Consider the following 20,570-nt stretch of genomic DNA (forward strand, 5'->3'; position numbering starts at 1 on the left):
GTTTTTGTGAGGATGGTGCCAGGTAAATGTTCCATCTTTACAGCTTGGGTAAATGCTAGTGTCTCTGGTTGGATATGAGCTTTCTTTTTTGCTGGACAGGAGTCCCTGGGTTAAAAGCACAAACAGTGAAGCGCTCTACTACTAGCCTAAAGGTTGGTGGCTCGAACCCACCCAGAGGTGCCTCAGAAGACAAGGCCTGGACAGTACTGAAAACTCTATTCAGTAGTTCTGCTCTGTACACATTGGGTCACCATGCGTCAGAACCGACTCAACTGCAACTAACAACGATTTGTTGGACAGCCATCAGGGAGGCTGCTTTCTGCTTGTGACTGATCCTGTGTGCTCCTAGCCCTCCTCAATCCCTGAACTGGTGTGGTTTTTAGACCCAGGGTGTCACTTAGGTTGAGAAACAGCTGGATCCCTCTTCTATAGTTAGGCACAGCTCACTCACTGATCCCTGATGTTGCCACTCACTCATTCATTCACTCATCAAAAGTTTTCTGATGCCTGGCTGGGCTCAGCCCTGTGCTGGGTGCTAAGGACTTGGGGCTAAGACCTGGGCTGCACCTGGTCCAGCCTCAGGAGCCCCTGTGGCCTGCTAAGGTATCCTTTGCCCCAGCAGATGCAGGAGCTGCGGCACAAGAACGTCGCCACCTGTCTGGGTTTCTTCGTGGCCCATGGGGCCAGAGCTCTGGTGCTGGAGCACTGCTCCCGGGGCAGCCTGGAGGTCCTGCTGTGGAACGAGGCCCTGCGGCTGGACTGGACCTTCAAGGCCTCCCTGCTACTGGATTTGATCCGCGTGAGGCCCCTTCCCTGTGGTGAGGGTCAGTGGGAGGGCAATATGAGAAGTTCCAGTTTCCCACACCTGGGCCCTTTCTGCTATATCTGAGAAAAATCTGAATAGGGTGGCAAAAGGTGAGGTGACGGGGGAAGGTTTTCTGGTGTCCAAGGCCCCCCTCATTGATCACAGCCCTAACGGACCATTATATGTCCACCCCAGGGTGTGCGGTATCTGCACCATCGTCATTTCCCTCATGGCCACCTCAAGTCCCGCAACTGCATGGTGGATGGACGCTTTGTGCTGAAGGTCACTGACCACGGTTATGCGGAGCTCCTGGATGCTCAACGGGCTCCCTGCCCCCGGCCATCCCCAGAAGGTCAGCTCAGGGTGGGCAGGGGCTGCCGGTAGGTTCTGTTTAAGTCAGTTGCTTAGAGAATTCCTGATGAGGCAGGGGCAGAGTGGGAATAGCGGCAGCTTTCAGGTATTTTCCTGTGGTGTGGCTGCATTCCTCTCTGAGCCTCAGGGTCCTTACCTGTGAAATGGGGAGCATACAGGCACCTACATCCTCCCAGGGCTGCAGGGAGAGGGTGATGAGGCCAGAGGTGCAAACGCCTGGCCTACCTGCTGACTGCCTGACCGGCGGTGAGGTGCTGCCCTGTGATTGCAGAGCTGCTGCGGACAGCCCCAGAGCTGCTGCGGGTGCCTGGGGGACCCAGGCGGGGCACTCTCCAAGGAGATACCTTCAGCATCGGCATCATCCTGCAGGAGGTGCTGACTCGAGGCCCGCCCTACTGCTCCTTGGGTCTTTCAGCAGAAGGTACAGTACCTTCCTCCCCTTTCCTGGCCTGTCCTTGGATGGAGCCTTCGCCTAGTTGGATGCTCTGTGACCATCAGGATATAAAAAAAACAAAAACAAAAACATAGACCTGGGAATATTCCCGACCCCAGCATGGACTTTATGTCCATACAGACCTCAATTCTACCCCAGCTCCATCACTTCCTTGTTATGTGACCTTACACAAGTCACTTACCCTCTCTGCGCCTCAATTTTCTCATCTCTGAAGTGGGGATTCAATAAAAACTTGCCGGACACTCGGCCGCATGGCTGATGTGGCCTGGCTGCTTGGTATTTGGGGGCTGGGCTCCCAGCTCAGGTGAGGCTCCTTCAAGAGCATCCCTGTCCCAAAGCTTTTGGGTCATTCAGACCTTCCCCATGGTCACCTGCTCTGTAGATAATTTCTGTCTTCTGGGCTCAAGTGCCAGGGTCAAATTTCAGAAAGTTTTCTTCCCTTCTGTGTTCTCTGTCAGAGGTGCCTGGACAGGGAGACCCCAGGTCGCTCTTTCAGATGTCCCCCCTCTGCCTCTGCTCAGGCCCAGTGACCTCCCGCACAGATACCCTAGCTTCTAAGCCCACAGCATGGGGCAAGGACAGAGCTGAGCCCACTGTCCCCTTCCCAGCCCCAGTGGATTATCTTAAACTCACAAGGAGGCCCGGCCCCACTTCTCTTATCCACCAGAGCACTGTCAGTGCATAACGAGCATTCCAGACCCCAAATTTATGAAGTGGAAGGCAAGGGGGCTTTATCAGGCCACAGGTTCGGCACTCCTCACGTGGAGTGTTTCCTCCCCCACAGCTGCCTGCTGAGAGAGGGAAGCAGCAGCCAGATGGCATCTGCAAGCCATGTGGCTAGTCCAAGGCCCTCCAGCCTGGGGCTCCACCAGGCTTTGGGTGCAGGGACCCAGGCCCAGAGCCCTCTGGCGATCCTTGGATTGTGCTGTCGGTTCAGGGCCTGCAGCTTCCTGGGGTGTGGTTTCCTGGCCACAGGGAGGGCAGGGTTAAGAGCACAAGCCTCGAGGACACTGACCTGAGTCCAGCTCCGCATTCATTTATGCATGACTTTGGACCAGTTCCTTTTAGGCTCTGAGCCTCAATTTCTTCATCTGTAAAATGTGGTCCCTAGTACCTGCCTCCCAGGGTAGTGGTAAGGATTCAGTGAAATGCATTAGTGCCTGGTTGGTTTGAGGGATATGCTAATGGGAATCCCAGGCTCTCTCCTGACTCTCCCACTTGGGGGCAGACCCTGCTTGCTCTTAGAAATAACAGTGGTTTAAGATCCTGTACGTGGATGGCGAGGAGCCCTGGTGGTGTAGTGGTTAATCGCTTGGCTGCTAACTGAAAGGTCAGTGGTTCTAACCCACCAGCCACTTTGAGTGAGTTAGCTGTGGCAGTCTGCTTCCATAAAGATTTACAGCCTTGGAAATGACTTGATGGCAGTGGGTTTGGGTTTTTTTTTTAATGTGGATGGCACTTTGCAGTTTCCAAAGCACTTTCATACATGTTATTCCATTGGAGCCTTGTGACAACCCTGTGAGGTGGGCAACTGTGCCCTTTTTAGAGATCAGTTGAGTGAGGCTCAGCAAGGGGAAGGGATTTCTTACCAACGAAGCAGCGACTTGAGCTGAAATCCCCTGATCTAAGCTCAGTGCTCTTGCCCCTAAAATCTCTTGAAGTCAACCTTGGGAGACCCTCCTGGAGCCCTGCCAGGCCCTGCGGAGTGGGATCTGCGGCCTCCTCCGTCAGTGTGCCCGATCAGTCACTGTGATGCATGGGGTGTGGACAGCCAGCGGGGCACTGCGGGGGAACACGAGACCTGGCCTGGCCTGCGGTGGTGCTTCCCCGAGTGTTTGCAAAAGAGAACTCTGTAGTAATGTCAAAGAAGGTTGAAGCCTCACGTGCTACTATTTGACTTTTAATACCCGCTGACTGAGAAAATCCTCAGCGACAAAATCTGCTCTGGAATCAGCAACACTTTGGAATGGATTTGTATTTTATTCATCACAATACCATCCACATACTTTTGAAAAGTTGTCGTGTGTGCGTGATGTATTATTGGTTCCATCTGCGCACACTCCTTGGTAAGCAAACACAGCTTTCCAGACCCCTGACTCGGAGGTCCTTGGAAATCGTGAAGGCCGGGGAGATCAGGTATAGTTCCAACCAAAAACCAAACCAGATGCCACTGAGTCGATTCTGACTCATGGCGACCCCGTGTGTGGCAGAGTAGAACTGTGCCCCATAGAGTTTTCAATAGCTGTGACATTTTGGAAGTAGATTGCCAGTTCTTTCTTCTGAGAAGCCTCTGGGTGGATTTGAACAGCCAACCTTTCACCACCCAGGGACTCTAGTGTCTGTTTTTTACCAGCCAGGTGGCTGTGGGCGATCCACTTTAATCCAAAGAGCCTCAGTTTTCTGTCTGTAAAATGGGACAGGGCCCATGCACTGCATCCAACAAGGAGGCCAACAAAGGAATGGGAACGGAATTGAAATCTGGAAAGAAGTTTTCCTTCACTGGCCCTAAGGCCGTGATCCTCCTCACCCATGATCCTCCTCCCCACCATCACTCCCTTCTCAGAGGAGATTAACCAGTTACTCCTCACAGCAACTTTATAAGGTATGTACTATTATCATGCCCACTTTATGGAAATGGAAGCTCAGAAAGGTGACATAACTTGTACAGAATGTAATCGAATAATCTAGAAGTCCCATCTTGATCCAACTAACTCCAAAGCCTGAGCTGGTTCCAGTGCCTGACTTCCTTCTTTTCTTCCCAGTGCACTCTTGAATCTCTCAGCTCACCCAGACACCCCAACAACTTTCCAAGGTAGAGGTTGTTTCCATCATTTGTTAGGTGGGGAAACTGAGACACAGGATGATGACAAGTAGCACAGCCAAAACTAGAACACTGGTCTATCTGACCTTGACTTAGTCTGGTGGTCTTTGCCACCCGGGGTGGGGACAGAAAGGTCTATGGAAGGGGTTCTCTTGGGGAAATAATGATGATAAGTAGACAATATTACTACACCTGGGGGGAGTTGGTACCACAAAGTCTCCAGGTGGCAGGGCTAGTGGACAGCACAGACACTTGGGGCAAGGCCTGGGCATGGGGAAAAGCCGACTAGGTACCAGGCACCTACCATCCATCATCTTCCCCCTCAGAAGCCCTCCCAAGAAGGCCGAGTTTATTAAGCTTATTTCACAGATGGTAAGACTGATGCTCAGAGAGGTCCTTGTCTGGTCCACCATCTCATAGAAAGGTGGTGGCAGATTCAGAATTCGAACCCAGCTCTGTGACCCATCCCCTGGCCACACCATGGGGCAGATCCAAGGAGAGCAGCTGCTCAGTGGCAACCGTGAGTCCACTGACCCGCCTCACCCTGTGGACACAGAACAGAGGGGTCAAGGAGTGTCCTAAAGGGTCATCACTGCACCCCCATTAGCCTTCTCTGCTCTTCCTCTGAGGGCTCGAGGCCAATCCCTCCCATGAGCCCTCCTGACAACCTGTGGCACACCACCCCCATTAGTGTCTGTTGCACAAATCATCAGGAGGGTGGCATCTCCCCCTCCCCTGTGCCGGCCCCTGGTGAACTCCGACCATGGCCCTCTTGAGTGCATCCAGCTGATGGAGCAGTGCTGGGAGGAGGCTCCGGAGGACAGACCCAGCCTGGACCAGATCTACAACCAGGTTAGAGCTCCAGAAAGAGCTGGGGTGCTCACAAGAAAGGGTGATCGTTTTACCTTGCTTTCCTGGGTGGGAGCCCCACGCTTTCCCTGGGGCCTAGAAGCTCTATGCAGTAAGGGGGTAACAGCACCATTACCCCTGAGGGGCCCCTGAGGACAGGGTTCTCATTCTACCCTCTGAGGAAAGGTTTCTCAGAGTCACAGATTCCAGGAACGTTTGTCGAGAGCCTTCCTGGGAGCCAGACCCTGGGCTAAGTGTTGTGCTTGCTTCATTCAATCCTCATGACAACCCTGTGAAGAACCATGGTTATTATCTGGGCTTTACAAGAGAGGATACTGAGGCACGGAGAGGTGAGGGGACTTGCCCAAGGTAACCGAGGGAGTAAAAGGCAAGGCTGGATCCAAACCCAGTTTTGTCTGTCTGCAGAGCTGGTGCTGGGAGTCCCCACCCTGTACTGCGCCTCCTGGTATCACAGCAGAGGCCACTATGGCTGTGGAGACAGTGCTAGTTCCCTGAGTCAGTGAGTGGAAGTTGTCAGGGGGACTGGCCCCCGAAGCCTGCCTTGGGGATTGCAGTGAGAGGGGTAAGGCAGTTCTGTACAAGTCTGTGGCGTGGTGGTTGAGTATGTAGGCCTGACCGAGCTGGCTAATGGCTCCCACAGGGCCAACCCATCAAGCCTGAGGTGACGTCTTCGTGCCTCCCCTCCTGCCCTCCACTCCCCAGCCACAGTGGGAACGTTGCCAAGGAGAGGCTCAGTGAGAGGGAGGGGGTGTACAGACAGGGGTTGGGGGACTGAGAGGAAGGAAGGCAGACAGCGTGGAACCCACAGGTGTCTTCAAAAGCCTTCCCATGTCCCCTTTCTTTCCACATCACCTGTCCACCTTGGCTCTGCATCAGGGGATGGTGTCTCCATTTCGCAGATGAGAAATCTCGACCTCAGAGTGAATGAGCTCTAGGCTGTCACCATGAGGGTGGGAGGCAGAGCTAGGGTTAGCAACCAGTTCTTTCTTTTTTAACAATTTGTTGTTGTTGTTGAAAATGTATACTGCAGAACATACACCAATCCAACACTTTCTACATGTAAAATTCAGTGACATTGATTGCATTCTTCAAACGGTGCGACCATTCTCACCATCCTACCCCCCAACTGCTCCTCCCCCATGAACATAAACTCACTGCCCCCTAGGCTTCCTCTCTAGCCTTCCAAGTTGTTGTCAGCTTGATCACATGTAGATAGTTCTTTAAAAGAGCACAATGCTCAAGGCAGATGTTCTTTACCAATTAACTAATTAAGCTAAACTATTGTTTGACAACCAGTTTTTTTTTATTGTGCTTTAATTATAAGTTTACAGTTCAAGTTATTTTCTCATGCAAAAGTTTATGCACACATTGTTATGAGACCTTTAGCTGCTCTCCCTATAATGCGAAAGCACACTCTTCCTTTCCACTCTGGATTTTCTGTCAACAACCAGTTTTTAAAATACCAGCCTGGAATGATTCCAAGGGTCAGAGACTGGCAATGGCCAGGCAGGTGATTAAGGAAGTTGTTGCCCTGAGTGAGGGCTCGCTGTGGGAAAGATCCCTACCTAAAGCTCAATGGCAAAGAAGTCTGAGGTGGGCACAAGATATACTCAGCAGGTAGAAGGTGGGAAAGGAGCCCTGGTGGTGCAGTGGCTAAGTGCTTGGCTGCTGGTCTAAGGGTCGGCTGTTCGAACCCCACCAGGCACTCTGCGAGAGAAATACGTGGCAGTCTGCTTTCATAGAGATTACAGCTTTGGAAGCCCTGTGGGCAGTTATACCCTGTCCTATAGGGTCGAAATGAATCAGAATTGAGTCGACAGCAATGGGTCCTCCTTGATCATAGGTTGTAGAAGGTGGGAATTTCGTCACACTTTGGGGAGACTAAGGGTCAGAATGCCCAGATTCAAATCTACTCTGCCACTTACCCACTATTTGGCCTTGGGCAAGTTAATTGCTCTGTTGAGCTTCAACCTCCTTATATGCTGACTGGAAAGACTAACCCTGGCTGAACTCTCCATCTTGATGTGACCATCAAATGAGATAACTAATTTAAAAAAAAAAAAAAAAAAAGTTCTCCAAGAAGGAGGTAATGAGTGGGGTACAGAAGAGCACTGACTTTGAAGTCAAAAGAATAGGGTTTATGTTCATTTGACAGTGCTCTGGATCACTCGCCAATGCAACTAGATAAGAAAATGAGTATTGGGAAGGAGGAAGAAAATGATCATTATTTGTAGATCCTGTGATGGTGCTCCTCAGCAACCCCAAAGAAGCAATGGAAAAGTCATTCCAAATGAAAAAAATAATCAGCTGGGTGTCTGGTTATAAAATTAATTTATAAAAGACCTCAGTTTGAAACTCAGTTCCACCACTATGTGGTCTTTGGAAAGTTATTTGACCTCTCAGAGCCTCTGTCTCTTCCTTTATAAAATGGTGACTCTCCATACAGAGGTAGCCTTGGAGCCAGTTTCATGTCCTTGCTGGCTTCTCAAGGTTGGCAGCTAGCCTTTAAAGCCTGTGTCTCTGCCTTTAATGGGCAATATGAAATAGCTGTACTCCAGGGGCTGCTATTACTCCCCACCTCGCAGACATTGACGGAGATTGGCTATGCACAGGCATGCCTGCATGCACATATATGCACACCCACATGTATGTGCACATGTATGCGTGTGCTCCAGAGGAATTAAGACAGGTATGGAGCCCTTCATCTTGACCATCATAGATTTGCTTCTTTACTGACTGCACTTTGGGAACGTGCAAACCGCATTGGGAAGGTTGTAGTAAGTCTCCCTAGGAAAGCCACTGCTGTGTTCCCTGTTAGATTGTTGGAGGTTAACTCACGACTACACATTAAGTGTGGTCATATGAAGACCTGAGAGAGGTACTTCTTTCTGCTCAGTACCAGCACTAGTTAGGTTTCTTCTAGGCAACTGGTTTCATGCTCCATCTTCTCATGGATACCATGCGTTGTGTAATTTATATTTCCCTCTTTGCTTTGCTGCTAAGAAGATTAGATGCAAAATTGTGCCCACATTCTACCATGCATTTTGTGTACAGACCTTACTCCTGGGTTGACTATTTATTTATTTATTTTACCTTTACTCTCCTTTGGTCCCAGTGAGCTTACATATGTTATTTTATTTCATAGCATTGCTGTTGTTGGGTGCTGTCGAGTTGTTGTCTATTCACAGTGACCCCATGTAACAGATTAGAACTGTCCCATAGGGTTTTTTTTGGCTGTAATCCTTGTGGAAGCAGATCGCCAGGTCTTTCTTCTGCTCTAGAGCTACTGGGTGAGTTAGAACCGCCAATCCTTCAGTTATCGACCGAGAACTTTTCCGTTTGTGTGCCACCAGGGCTCCTATTTTGTAGTACTACTTTTACTTTTCTTAGTGCTTAAAAAATGTTTGGGACAAGGGGAGGAATAGATAGAGAAGTAAAAATAGAAACATCATTTATATATATGTATATATATATACATATATGTAATCTACATATATTCCATTTCTTCCTTCCATTCATTTACCCATGCATCCATCCATCCATGCATCCATCCATCCATGCATCCATCCATCCATGCATCCATCCATCCATGCATCCATCCATCCATGCATCCGTCCATCCATGCATCCATCCATGCATCCATGCATCCATCCATCCATCCATCCATCCGTCCGTTCGTCCGTCCGTCCGTCCGTCCGTCCGTCCGTCCGTCCGTCCGTCCGTCCGTCCGTCCGTCCGTCCGTCCGTCCATCCATCCATCCATCCTTCTGAAAAACAAAGAAGGCCTATTCCAGTGTTGTGAGAATCAGTACAATAGGGTTTCATGTTTGCAAATGGTAATGTGCTGGGCACAGGCTCCTTTGTTAAGTCCTCTCCCTGCTACCCTCCCCACACACAGAACTACTCCACCCTCCTCACAGCCACCTGTGCTTTTCCCTCATCAGAGCTGTCATCCTCCTGTCTATTTACTCATCTGCTCCCAGCACACCCCAGCTTCCCCAGGCAGGGACTATGGCTGGTTCACTTCTGTGGCCCCAGACCCCAGATCAGGCCCTAGTGTGCTGACCTTCATGAATAAACTGGGATTTTTGTTCCATTTTCAGTTCAGAAGCATCAACCAAGGCAAGAAAATTAGTGTTGCTGACTCTGTGCTACGGATGCTGGAGAAGTATTCCCAGAACTTGGAGGACCTGATCCAGGAGAGAACTGAGGAGCTGGAGCTGGAGAGGCAGAAGACAGAAAGGCTGCTCTCTCAGATGCTGCCTCCGTGAGTGGTCCTTGGGACTTGATGTGACTAGTCTCAGCTCTGAGCATGGGACCCGGAAAATAGCAGGTGCTCAGTAAATCTGGGCTCCACGAATTCATTCATTGCTTATTTATACAACATATTTTTATAGAGCCCTTATCATGTGCTAAGGAGCCCTGGTGGTACAACGGTTAAGTCTCAGCCACTAGCCAAAAGGTTGGTGGTTTGAACCCACCCAGTGGCTCCATGGGAGAAAAACTTGGTGATCTGCTCCCATTAAAAATTATAGCCTAGAAAACCTTATGGGGCAGTTCTACTCTGTCACATGGGGTTGCTATGAGTCAAAATTGACTTGAGGGCACCCAACAATTGTCATATACTAGGCACTATGCTGGGCACCCAAATATTGAACTTCTGTGGTCTTATACCTTTAGGAGCAAGGAGAGGTCACAATGTCCCCATCTCACTTTAGAGGAAGTAATGTCTGGAGATGGAGTCCCGGGGTGGTACAAATGGTTAAGTGCTTGACTACTAGCACGAAGGTTGGTGGTTCGAACCCATCCAGAGGAACCTTGGAAAACTTGCCTGGCGATCTGCTTCCAAAAGGTCACAACCTTGGAAAACCCATGGAGCAGTTCTACTCTGCATACATGGGGTCACTATGAGTCGGAAATGACTCGACGGCAACCAACAACAACAAAAATGTCCAGAGAGGGACAAGCATTTGTGTAAGGGCAGCCAGCACACCAGGGCACTTGTCCTAGGTCCCCTAATGCCCAACCCCGGATTTTCCCTCCAAATATCTCTCCCTCACCTCCAAACTGTAAAGAACAGATCCTTCCATCTTGTGATTCTGGCCCCTCCCATCCCTTCAGGTCTGTGGCTGAAGCTCTGAAAATGGGGGCAACTGTGGAGCCAGAGTACTTTGACCAGGTTACCATATACTTCAGTGATATTGTGGGTTTCACCACGATCTCAGCCCTGAGTGAGCCCATAGAGGTGGTAGGCTTGCTCAGTGACCTCTACACATTGTTTGACACTGTCCTGGCCAGCCATGATGTATATAAGGTGAGGATACTAGGAGGCTGGCATCCACCCATCCTTCCTTCCCTACTATTTCTGTGCTCTTGTACATTTTCTTCTATTTATTTATTTGTGTGTTTGTATTAGTTAGCTATTGCTGTGTAACAAACAAGCTCAAAACCCAGTGACTTAAAACAGTAAGCATTTATTATTGCTCACAAACCTGTGGGTCAGCTGGAAAATTCTCCTGGACTCAGACGGACTTACTCATGCATCTGTGGTCAGCTGTGGGTGAGGTAGGCAGCTCTACTGATCTTGGCTGGGCTCTCTTAGATCTCTGGGGACTCGACTGGGACAACTCAGCCCTGGTTCACCAGTCTCTCAACCTCCAGCCAAGATGGTTTACACGGTGGTGGCAGGGTTCTGAGAGAGAGCAGAAGCACACATACCTCCTGAAATTTAAGCTGGGACTGGACACTGTGCTATTTTGATGTATTCTATTGGTCAAAGCAAGTCATTAGGTCAGCCCAGGTTCAAGGGGTGGGGAAATAAACCCCACCTCTTGATGGGAGGAGCTGCAGAGTTACATTGCAAAGGGCATGAATGGAGGAGGGAGAGCCGTAGTCTGTTCTGCAATTAATTGACCATAATGTTCATTTGTCCTTTGTCCATCTATCCATGTGTCCATCTATCTATGCCTTTTAAAAAACTTTTATTGACTGGCTTTTCTGTACCAGATCCTATGCTGGGCAAGGGCTCCCTCAAGGAGCTCTCAGTCCTGTAGATAAAGGATGATGACAACCCACAGTGAGAGTGATGACCAGAGGAAAGCTGGTTGGGCTATGGTGGCTCAGCATGAAGTGGGCCAGTGGGAGGACAGGTGGGGACACTGGTGAGGGCAGCAGGGGACTGTGTGGAGCTGTCAAGACCATCCATGATCTAGGCCCTCCACACCTCTCAGTCCTGGGCCACTAGCCTGGACACCAGCTTCTGTGTGACTTTGGGCAAATGGCTTTCCTTCTCTGGGCCTCTGTTTCCCTATCTGTAAAGCAGGAATGGCTCCAGTCCTGGTGGGCTCACAGAATAGAGGGAGGGTCCTAGCCCCCATGCGGAGTGCTATGTCAACTGAGAGGTAGTGAAGGTGAATAAGCTCCTGCCCTCTACTCTTCAGCTCTGCCCCCTGGTTTGGGGACTTTCTTCCCCCCGACCCTGTGCCTTGTTCTGATCCAAGAGCTGAGGGCATGGGTTAGTTTTGGACACAGCTGAGGAGGTGGAGAAGGAGGTCCCAGGCAACAGTTGCTTTCAGTTCTATTGTCCTTAGCCTTTGTTTGTGACCCGCCAGCCCCCTTCCAGCCACAACCCTCCAAGGAGGCAGGGGCAGGTGAGCACCAGGGCCGAGGGCTGCAGCCAGGATGGAAGGGACGCCTGGGCAGGATGTTTCAGGGAGAGAGCTAACACTGTGAGATGTCAGGTACTCTGCTAACAGCATTACTTACATTATCCCAACAACAACCACCACCACCACTTCCTAGTGCTTACTTTATACTAGAAGTTGACTTAAGAGCTTTATGTATATTACCCTTAATCATCATAACAATCTATGAGGTGGGTAATGTTACCCCTAATTTATAGATGAGGAAACTGAGGTGATATAAGTGGATCTTAGATTTGAACCTGGGCATTCTCGTGCCAAGATCACACACCCTACTGCATCTCACCATGCGTGCCCTCAGGATAAAGCCAGAGGCTCATAGCGGCCCACAAGCCCTCCAGAACCTGGCCCTGCCCGCTTTTCCATCTGCATCTTTGGCAACTCCCCCTCTGCAGGCAGGTTTTGCTTTCTCTAGTCACCAGGCCTTTGCACATGCTGTTCCCACCACCTGGAACTGTTTTCCGTCTCTCCGCCTAGGTCCTTCCTGGTGGTCTTTCTGGATTCAGGTTAGCTTCCTTGACCTACCAGAGCTTCTGTTTGATGCTCTCATAAGTTCCTCTGAATAGCACCTCTACACTTTATGGCTTCCACCCTAAACCACTCTGTCTGCAGTGCCTGGCAGTGTCCAACACATAGAAGGTCCTCAGGAAATACACGTTAACTGAAAAAGGAGGCCATTGAGGCCCAGAGAGGGATGTAACTTGCCCGAGGTCACACAGCTGGTAGGCGGCAGAACTAGAACAGGGAACTCAGAATGTCCACACCACGGCCCTGCTCTGTCTACTCCACCACACTGCCCAACGTGGCCCATGGTGTCCTGAGCCCCCAGCGTTCCAAGGATGAGCTTCCCGCTGATTCCATGTTCAGGATCCCATCTTCCCACCCCACCCTGCAGTTCCAAGGCGTTGTCTCTGGTGCTGGCTGAGTTTCCCTCTTGCCTCCAGAGCCACCCAGGCCCCATGGGCCCCAAGAAAAGATTCCTCATCTTGTCTCGCTGAGCCCCACAGCTTTGATCTGCCCCTGAGTCACCCCTAGCCTTGTCTCTTCCTCCCCTGCTAATCTTTTCTCACACATGTGTGCCTCCCAGCTCTGAATCACGCCTTCTGAAGTGCTCTGAACTCTGGCCAAGAGGTCTGCATCTTTCTGGCAGAGTGAAATGAAAGAAAACAAGGCCCGCACACCCCTCCAGATGTGGAGAAACAGGAGGCCTGCTCCTCATGATGTATGAGCAAGTCTCTCATCACTCACACCGGCCGCCTCGGTTTCCCCTCCAGCCCCAACGGGATCTGGTTACTGCTCTTTAATCCAGTCTGGGTTGGGAGGCAGCCAGGCAATCATTTCCTGGTTGTGCAGGGGTTTGCGAATCCATCGCAGTACTCGCTGAGTGAGCACTTTTATGGACATAGCTCCAGAGCCGAGCCCCTGTGGGCTTTGGGAGAGGAGAGATCTACCCTGCCCTTCAGTCCTGCCCTGGCCATTCTGCCTCGCAAGCCTGGGCAACTCACTCTGCCTCTCTGGGTCTGAGGTTCCCCATTCTAAGACAGGGATCAAAGTGCCCGTTGCTTAGGATTGTTCCGAAGATTAGGGAAAGTGCTGTCCTTCATTCATTCACCAAGATCCTGTCAAGCACCTGCCATGTGCCGGGGACAGAGGCCTCCCCTGAAAGCACAGCAGGGAAAACCACTGGCATTAGTTGTGAAGAGTGCTGGCTAGGCCTAGGGATTTTCATAGGGTATCTCATTTCACCTTTTCAAGGCCCCTCAGAGGGATGGATCATTAGCCCCACTGTACTGACAAGGACACAGGCTCAGAGAGGGTAAATGACAGGCCCAAGGTCACACAGCAAGGCAGTGGTGGAGCTAGAATTCACATCTGTGTCTGCTGATATGCACACTTTTGCTGTTGCTATTGCTCAGACTGCATCCTCAGTCCGCACTGGGAGTCACACCTTTGACAAGGGGCCAGGGCACTCTTGTGGCAGAGCATCCACTGTGACAGGCATCTTTGAGAGCATCGCCTTTGAGCCTGAGCTGCTAGAGAGCAGGGCCTGTGCCCTGGTCATCTTTCTGTCTTTAGGGGATGCAGAGGGCATGATTAATGACACCACACTCTCCCTTCTAGGTAGAAGCCAACTGAGAGACGCAGGCATTAGGAAGGTGGAGGGCTAGATGTCAGCTTGAACAGCGTGGAAAAGTGGTCTGGCTGAAGAGCCGCCGTGGGGCTTTCTGCTCCCCCTCCTCCCCACCTAGTCTGGACCCTGGGGCACTCATCTGAGGCAGAGGTGGGCCCCACAGCAGGTACACTGCCCCCGAATCACTGCTGCACACCTGCCTGGCCAGTAGCAGGACCAGAGAGCAGCAGGTCTCCAGAGCTGCTTCCAGAAGGCAAGTCCAGGCCCTAATGCATGCATGCTGACAATGTGCAGGACACAAGCAGAGCAAAAACTCCATGTGGCAGGTAAATCTTCCCTAAAAGAGAAAATGAGCTCAAGCCGCATACATCAGAGGACTCTAGGGCTGGGCTGATCAAGTTCAAATCACTTTCTAACTATGCTCTGTGACCTTGGCAAGGGACTTAACCTCTCTGGCCAGTTCTCATCTGTAAATGGCAATAATAATAGTTCCAACCTCACAGATGAACCCTGGTGGCGCAGCGATTAATAGCTACAGCTGCTAACCAAAAGGTCGGCAGTTTGAATCTACCAGCAGCTCCTCGGAAACCCTATGGGGCAGTCCTACTCTCCTATAGGGTCGCTATGAGTCGGAATCGACTCGATGGCAATAGGTTTTTGGTTTTTCACAGAAGTCTTAGGATGATTTAGCGAATTAATACTGTAAAGGGTTTGGAAGGGTGTCTGGTACCTAAGAAGTGATATAAAAGTATTTAGAGAGCACTTAGTCCCTCTTCCAAATCTTGCCGGTTAAATAACGCATTCTTCCTCTTGTGGGGAGAAGCAAGAGGCAGAAGGAAAGGCAGGGGTCTGTCATATTTTTCCCTTCAGGGGCATGGAATGGAAAATCTTTCTTCTCGGCAGAAATTTCCAAAGTGGGGCTAACCCTGACCCACACCCCATCACATTCTTGCCACCCTACAAATGCTGGAGGGACAATAGCAGCAGGCGACAGGAGGGAGATGGTGGTCATGGCCCTGAGAAAGAGCATCTTTTCTCCCTGCTGGTGACTGGGAAGGTTTCATGGACTAGATCAAATGACAGCCTGTGAGATGTGGGGTGGGATTGCAACAGACAGAGCCTGGGGGAGCATTTTAGGCAGAAGGACCACTTGATCAAGACCTGGAGGGAGCAAGCACTGAGTGTGGCTGTGGCGAATGGGGAAGAAAAAGGCTCTGGTCTGGCTGAAGTGTGGGGAGTCATGGGCAGCTGTTGGGAAGGAAGTCAGGAAAGGCCACACGTCATGGAGGCCCTTGAACGTCAGGCCATTGGGTATGCATTTTCAGCCACTGACCAGAGCAATCAAGTATCTGAGCAGGATTGGACATGATTAGGGGAGATAACTTCCTGGAGGTGGGGTACAGGATGGCTTAGGTGATGGAGAGGCTGAAGTGCAGGCAGTAGGGCATAGTCTGTGAACATTGTGTGAAGGGGATTTATTGAACTACAGCACCCCCTGTGGGCAGGGGAAGCACTGCTATTATTGCCCACCAGGTGCTAAAGGAGAGAAGTGCCAGAGGGGAGGCTGTGCTTCACAGACATGGGGGCCTGCTGGGATGTGGTGGCTGTAGGAGGGGCAGAGCGGGAGCTGGGGCTCTTTAGCCTGGAGAGGAAAAGGCTGCGGGGAGGCGGAAGGGGTAGAGTTGCAGGCTTCACCTTGGCTGAACTGGCCTGTGGCAGGGGAGAAGGCCATGGTTCATTCACATCTGTGTCCCCAGCACCTGAAAGAGGCCCTGGAACAAAGAAGGTGCTTAGGAAAGTTTTGTGGATTAACTGTAGGAGGCAGAACTGGAAACAGCAGGTGAGAGGCAGATTTCAACTCAACTTCTGAAAATGAGAGTTGTCTAAAGAGAGAAGTGGCCACCCCAAGAAGGAGGGGCCTTCCTATCAAAGGGGTGTGAGCAGGTCAGGACAGCCACTGGGGCTGGGGCTGGGGCTGGGGGAGGTGGGGTGGGTGGCCTTTAAAGTTCCTTCCAATTCTAAGATTCTGGGATTCTGTCTTCTCTAAAATCACTAGCCAAAGAAATAATGAGAAATGATAAAAATGATGCTGCTGATGATAAAGACAGTGGCCTGCATTTATTCAGCATCCATGATGTGCTTGGATGCTTTCTCTCTAATCCCGTCGAAGAGACAACTGAGACTCACATAGGTGAAGTGGTCTGCCCAAGGTCAATGGCAGAGCCACGTTTTGAACCCGCATCTGAATTCCAAAACCTATATTCTTTCCAGTGCACTTTGAAGGACCAATGGGGTTTGGAAAACGGGAGGTATCTAATATATCTGCGCTTTTCTCCAGATGAAGCCCCGGTTTGTCTCTGCAGCATTGTGCAGACAAGGAACCCAGGTTGGCTGGGGTGGGTGGGGGCAGAGGAGATGAGAAAGACCATGGTCATCTGCAATACAAAGGTGACAAAGGTGATCTGAAACGTGAAAATTCAGACATTGCTAATGTGTCTGGAATTGGAGGCCTGGTAGAGAAGGCACTGTGGGCTGGAGACCTCCGGGGTAGGTTCGGGGCTCCCGAAAAGTGGCCTTGTGTGGGACATGGGACAGACCTGAGAGGACATGTTCTTGTGCTGGACAGTGAAGGCTGTGGTTTATAGGTGGAGACCATTGGGGATGCCTACATGGTGGCATCGGGGCTGCCTCGGTGCAACGGAAGCCAGCACGTGGCTGAGGTCGCCAACATGGCCCTGGACATCCTCAGCTCTGTGGGTGGCTTCCAGAGGAGGCACACACCTGACGTGCCCATTTGTGTCAGGGTTGGCGTGCACTCAGGTATGGACTGGGAACCACGGAGCGATGCACCAGACCAGTGCCCCAACCCTCCCTGGGGCATTGGCTGGGGTCCCCCCAATTACATGTTCCTGGAATTCTTAGATTCTAAAACTCTATGACACCACACTTTCCTTCCCAGTTTGGAGTCAACTGAAAGATAGATGCAGGCAACAGGCAAGTGGAGGGCTCGATGTCAGCTTTAGAAGCTCAGAGAAGGTGGTCTGGATGAGTGGCCGCCATGGGGATTTCTACTACTCCCCCCTCCCCGTGGTCTGGACATTGGGGCACCCATCTGAGGCTGAGCTGCATAGCTAGAATCTACGCTAGAAAAAAAAAAAAAGAACGATTTTGAGGTTCTAAGATGTTATAAATCAAAGAATCTGCAATGCTCAGATTCAAATCTCTTTTTTTTTTGGTCTCAGCATTTGTAAAGAGTGTCTAAGTCCATGTTGAGGAACTGATAGTTTGCAGTAAAAGGCAGGATAGAAACCTTCTGTGGTCATGCAAAAAACTAAATGTTTGCTGGGGTGGGTCTGGGAGAGACCTCAGGGTCTCTAATATATCCTTCTCATGCCCTGACCTTATACGGTTCCCCTCACCTACAGAATAAAGTCCAAGCTCCCCCAGGTGGCCTCAAAGGCCCTTGCTTACCTCTCCAACCTCATCTCCCATCACTCCCTGTTTGGCTCTCCATCCATACTCACCATGTGCTGCCTGCTATTTCCCATAGACACGTGGGCTCCGTGCCTCTGTGCCTTTGCACCTGCTGTTCCCTGCCCACCTGTTTTCTCATCCTTCTAGACACAGCTCATGCATTGGCTCCAGGAATTCTTCTGGGCTGGGTCAGAGGCCACTTTCCAGACTAGCACAGCCCTGGCACTTCCCTCATCACAGCAGTGATCACAGTTTACGGGTCTCCCTCCACCAGGCTGGCTGCTCCCCAAGGGCAGGGACTGGCTCTGATTCATCTGTGTTCCAATCCAGAGCCTGGTACAGGTGTTACCTTCTCTCTGCACGTTAAGGAAACTCCATAGCTTCATCCTCACCTCCCCCATCCCCACCCAAGCTGGAGTCCAGGATGTGGGGTGGGGAGTGGCAGTGGGGATAGGGAAAGACAAGGCTGTCATCGAACCCCCTCTCTGGTCCAGGACCTGCTGGAGCTTACTGAGCACATTTGGGTTTCAGGGCCCTGTGCGGCAGGGGTTGTGGGCCTCACTATGCCTAGGTATTGCCTCTTTGGAGACACTGTCAACACTGCATCCCAGATGGAGTCCACAGGGCTGCGTGAGTATTTCACACATCCATCCTACTGGGGAGCTGGGGGGTGGGGGTGGGGAGTTACTGTTTCTCAATAACCCCTGAAACAGTGCTTAGTAACCAAATCACCACCGGGTGGCAGTGAACTCTTGTTTTCAATAAAGCAACTTTAAGGAAATGATGCATGTCATTGGTCCTTTCAATTGTTTATAAGGTTTTTGCAATTACCACATGAGGAAACTAGTAGAGAAAGCAATGACTCACGAGGCAGGAAACCTGGGTCCGAGCCCTGGCTTTCCAAATGGCTTGCTTAGTGTCTTTGAACCAGGGCTTCAACTCGTTCCACCCCAGATATACTGAATCAGAATCTACATTTTAACAAGATCCCCAGCTGATTCTTATGTATAGTAAGTTCTGAGAATCACTGCTCTACTAGTGGTTCTCAGAATTTGTCCCCAACCAGCAGCATTAGCACTGCCTGGGAACTTGTTAAAGATGCAAGTTCTCAGCAGGGGTTCAAACCAGAACAAATGGGTTAGAAGCCCTGTGTTGAAGAAAGCGCTCTTCTGTCAGGCTTTGGTTTCCTCATCTTTATGATGAAGAAAACTTTCCAGTTTTTTTTTTTTTTAATGCCACTTTAGGTCCTTGCTGGCAGGAGAAGCCACTGTGATGACTTGGTTAGAGCAGCTGAAAACGTTGAGGTCCTAGGGCCTCTACTTTGGTTGCATAGTTTGTGTGCTCCCTGATGTTGTTCAGTTCAAGGTGTGGCAGCCCCAGTGGGGAGTCCTGCTCTCAAAAGAAAAATGAAAACTGCTTCTTTGCTCTGACTCAGTCTTCAGAGACTTTCCTACAAGTGAAATTATGTTACTAGGGGTTCTGACTTTATTCTGAGTTCCCCATAACACTCAATATATGCACTTTGCTTTCCTCCGAGCCTCTATTTTAATGACCGACCATCTGTTAAAGGGACCAGAGGGCCAGGAGAAGGGTGCTTTGTGAATCAGAATTGTGCATCTGACTGGTTGGAACTGGGGGTCCTATAGACTCTTAATGATTTTACCAAACACTAAGTATGCTGCCACCAGGTAGTGACTTGATTACTACCTTTCTTCTCAGCATACAGAATTCATGTCAGCCGAGGCACGGTCCAGACACTGCTCAGCTTGGATGAAGGCTACAAAATTGACATCAGAGGTCAGACTGAGCTAAAGGTGAGAGAATTTGTTTTCTGGAGAAGTCCACAAGGGTCCTGCTTCTGTGGGCAGAAGGGGTAGATTTTCATCTGATTAATGTGGCTACAGGAAATGCCTGCCTGGAGTTGGGGATGGAGCTGATCACCTTTATATGACCTCTTTGTTCCCCCAAAGTCCCCAAATCCTAAGGAAATATTTCTTCTTGAGAGCCACTCCCTCATCTGGCTCCTTGTGAGGAGAAGGGCCAGGACAGAGAAATCACTTCCTGTGGTAACTTATCTGGGCAACATGTATTTGTCACTTACAGCAATCATGAAAAGAGGATGACTGTCCCCATTTTGTAGTGGAGGAAATTAAATCAGAGACGCAATGTACTTGTCTAAAGTCACACAACTCATAACCCAGGTCCGGTGGCTCCAAAGCCCGTGACTTCTCCATAGCACTATTGGGCTCCTACTCATTCCTCAGAACCGTAGTTCAGGCAAGACTAAGGGTGCTCCTGACCCAAGAATACCCTTCCTCCTCCTTTCCCCCAACAATGACTATCGTGCCATCTCTGACACCACCCTCTGTCCCATGACCAGCCCCCTTTGTTGTAGGTACAATGTTGAGCTGTACTTGTCCATGAGAACCTCAAAGGCAGAGCTGGGTTTGGTAACCTCTGCATTGTTTTTTAACGTGAACATTTGGTAAAAGTGACTTTACAGTGTTCCTATGAAAGCCTTTTCTTCCAAACCAACCCCCTCATCCCCAGTTCCTCAGCTACATTCAGGCCTGGTAGGGGGACTGGCACAGCCCCGGCATGTGGAGACCTGGGGCTGTGACTGGGCTCCAGAAATTGAGTGCCCCATGGGACTCATTTCAGTGTGGCAACAACTTGTCTGTAGTCACACAGCCTGCAAGGGCAGGTACCCTTTGCTCTGAATGGAAACCCTGGTGGCGTAGTGGTTAAGTGCTATGGCTGCTAACCAAAAGGTCAGCAGTTTGAATCCAGCAGGCGCTCCTTGGAAACTCTATGGGGCAGTTCTACTCTGCCCTATAGGGTCCCTATTAGTTGGAATCGATTCGATGGCAGCGGGTTTTTTTTTTTTTTTTTTTTTTTGCTCTGAATGGCCAAGGTTATGGGAAAGTGAGCTGGATAAGTCA

General features: G+C 50.5%; 1 protein-coding gene across 1 annotated transcript in view; it reads left to right on the forward strand.

Moving 5' to 3' along the window:
- Positions 1 to 20,570, forward strand: part of LOC126078968 (guanylate cyclase D-like) — a 42,046-nt gene that overhangs the window by 15,322 nt on the left and 6,154 nt on the right. Inside the window, 9 exon segments of the mRNA XM_049889827.1 lie at positions 623 to 799; positions 1,001 to 1,157; positions 1,449 to 1,598; positions 5,144 to 5,304; positions 9,426 to 9,589; positions 10,444 to 10,636; positions 16,800 to 16,974; positions 18,160 to 18,258; positions 19,348 to 19,442. Of these exon segments, the coding sequence (XP_049745784.1) occupies positions 623 to 799; positions 1,001 to 1,157; positions 1,449 to 1,598; positions 5,144 to 5,304; positions 9,426 to 9,589; positions 10,444 to 10,636; positions 16,800 to 16,974; positions 18,160 to 18,258; positions 19,348 to 19,442 (1,371 nt within the window).

This window comes from Elephas maximus, chromosome 7 (assembly GCF_024166365.1).
Source record: "Elephas maximus indicus isolate mEleMax1 chromosome 7, mEleMax1 primary haplotype, whole genome shotgun sequence".
Classification (NCBI taxonomy): Eukaryota; Metazoa; Chordata; class Mammalia; order Proboscidea; family Elephantidae; genus Elephas; species Elephas maximus.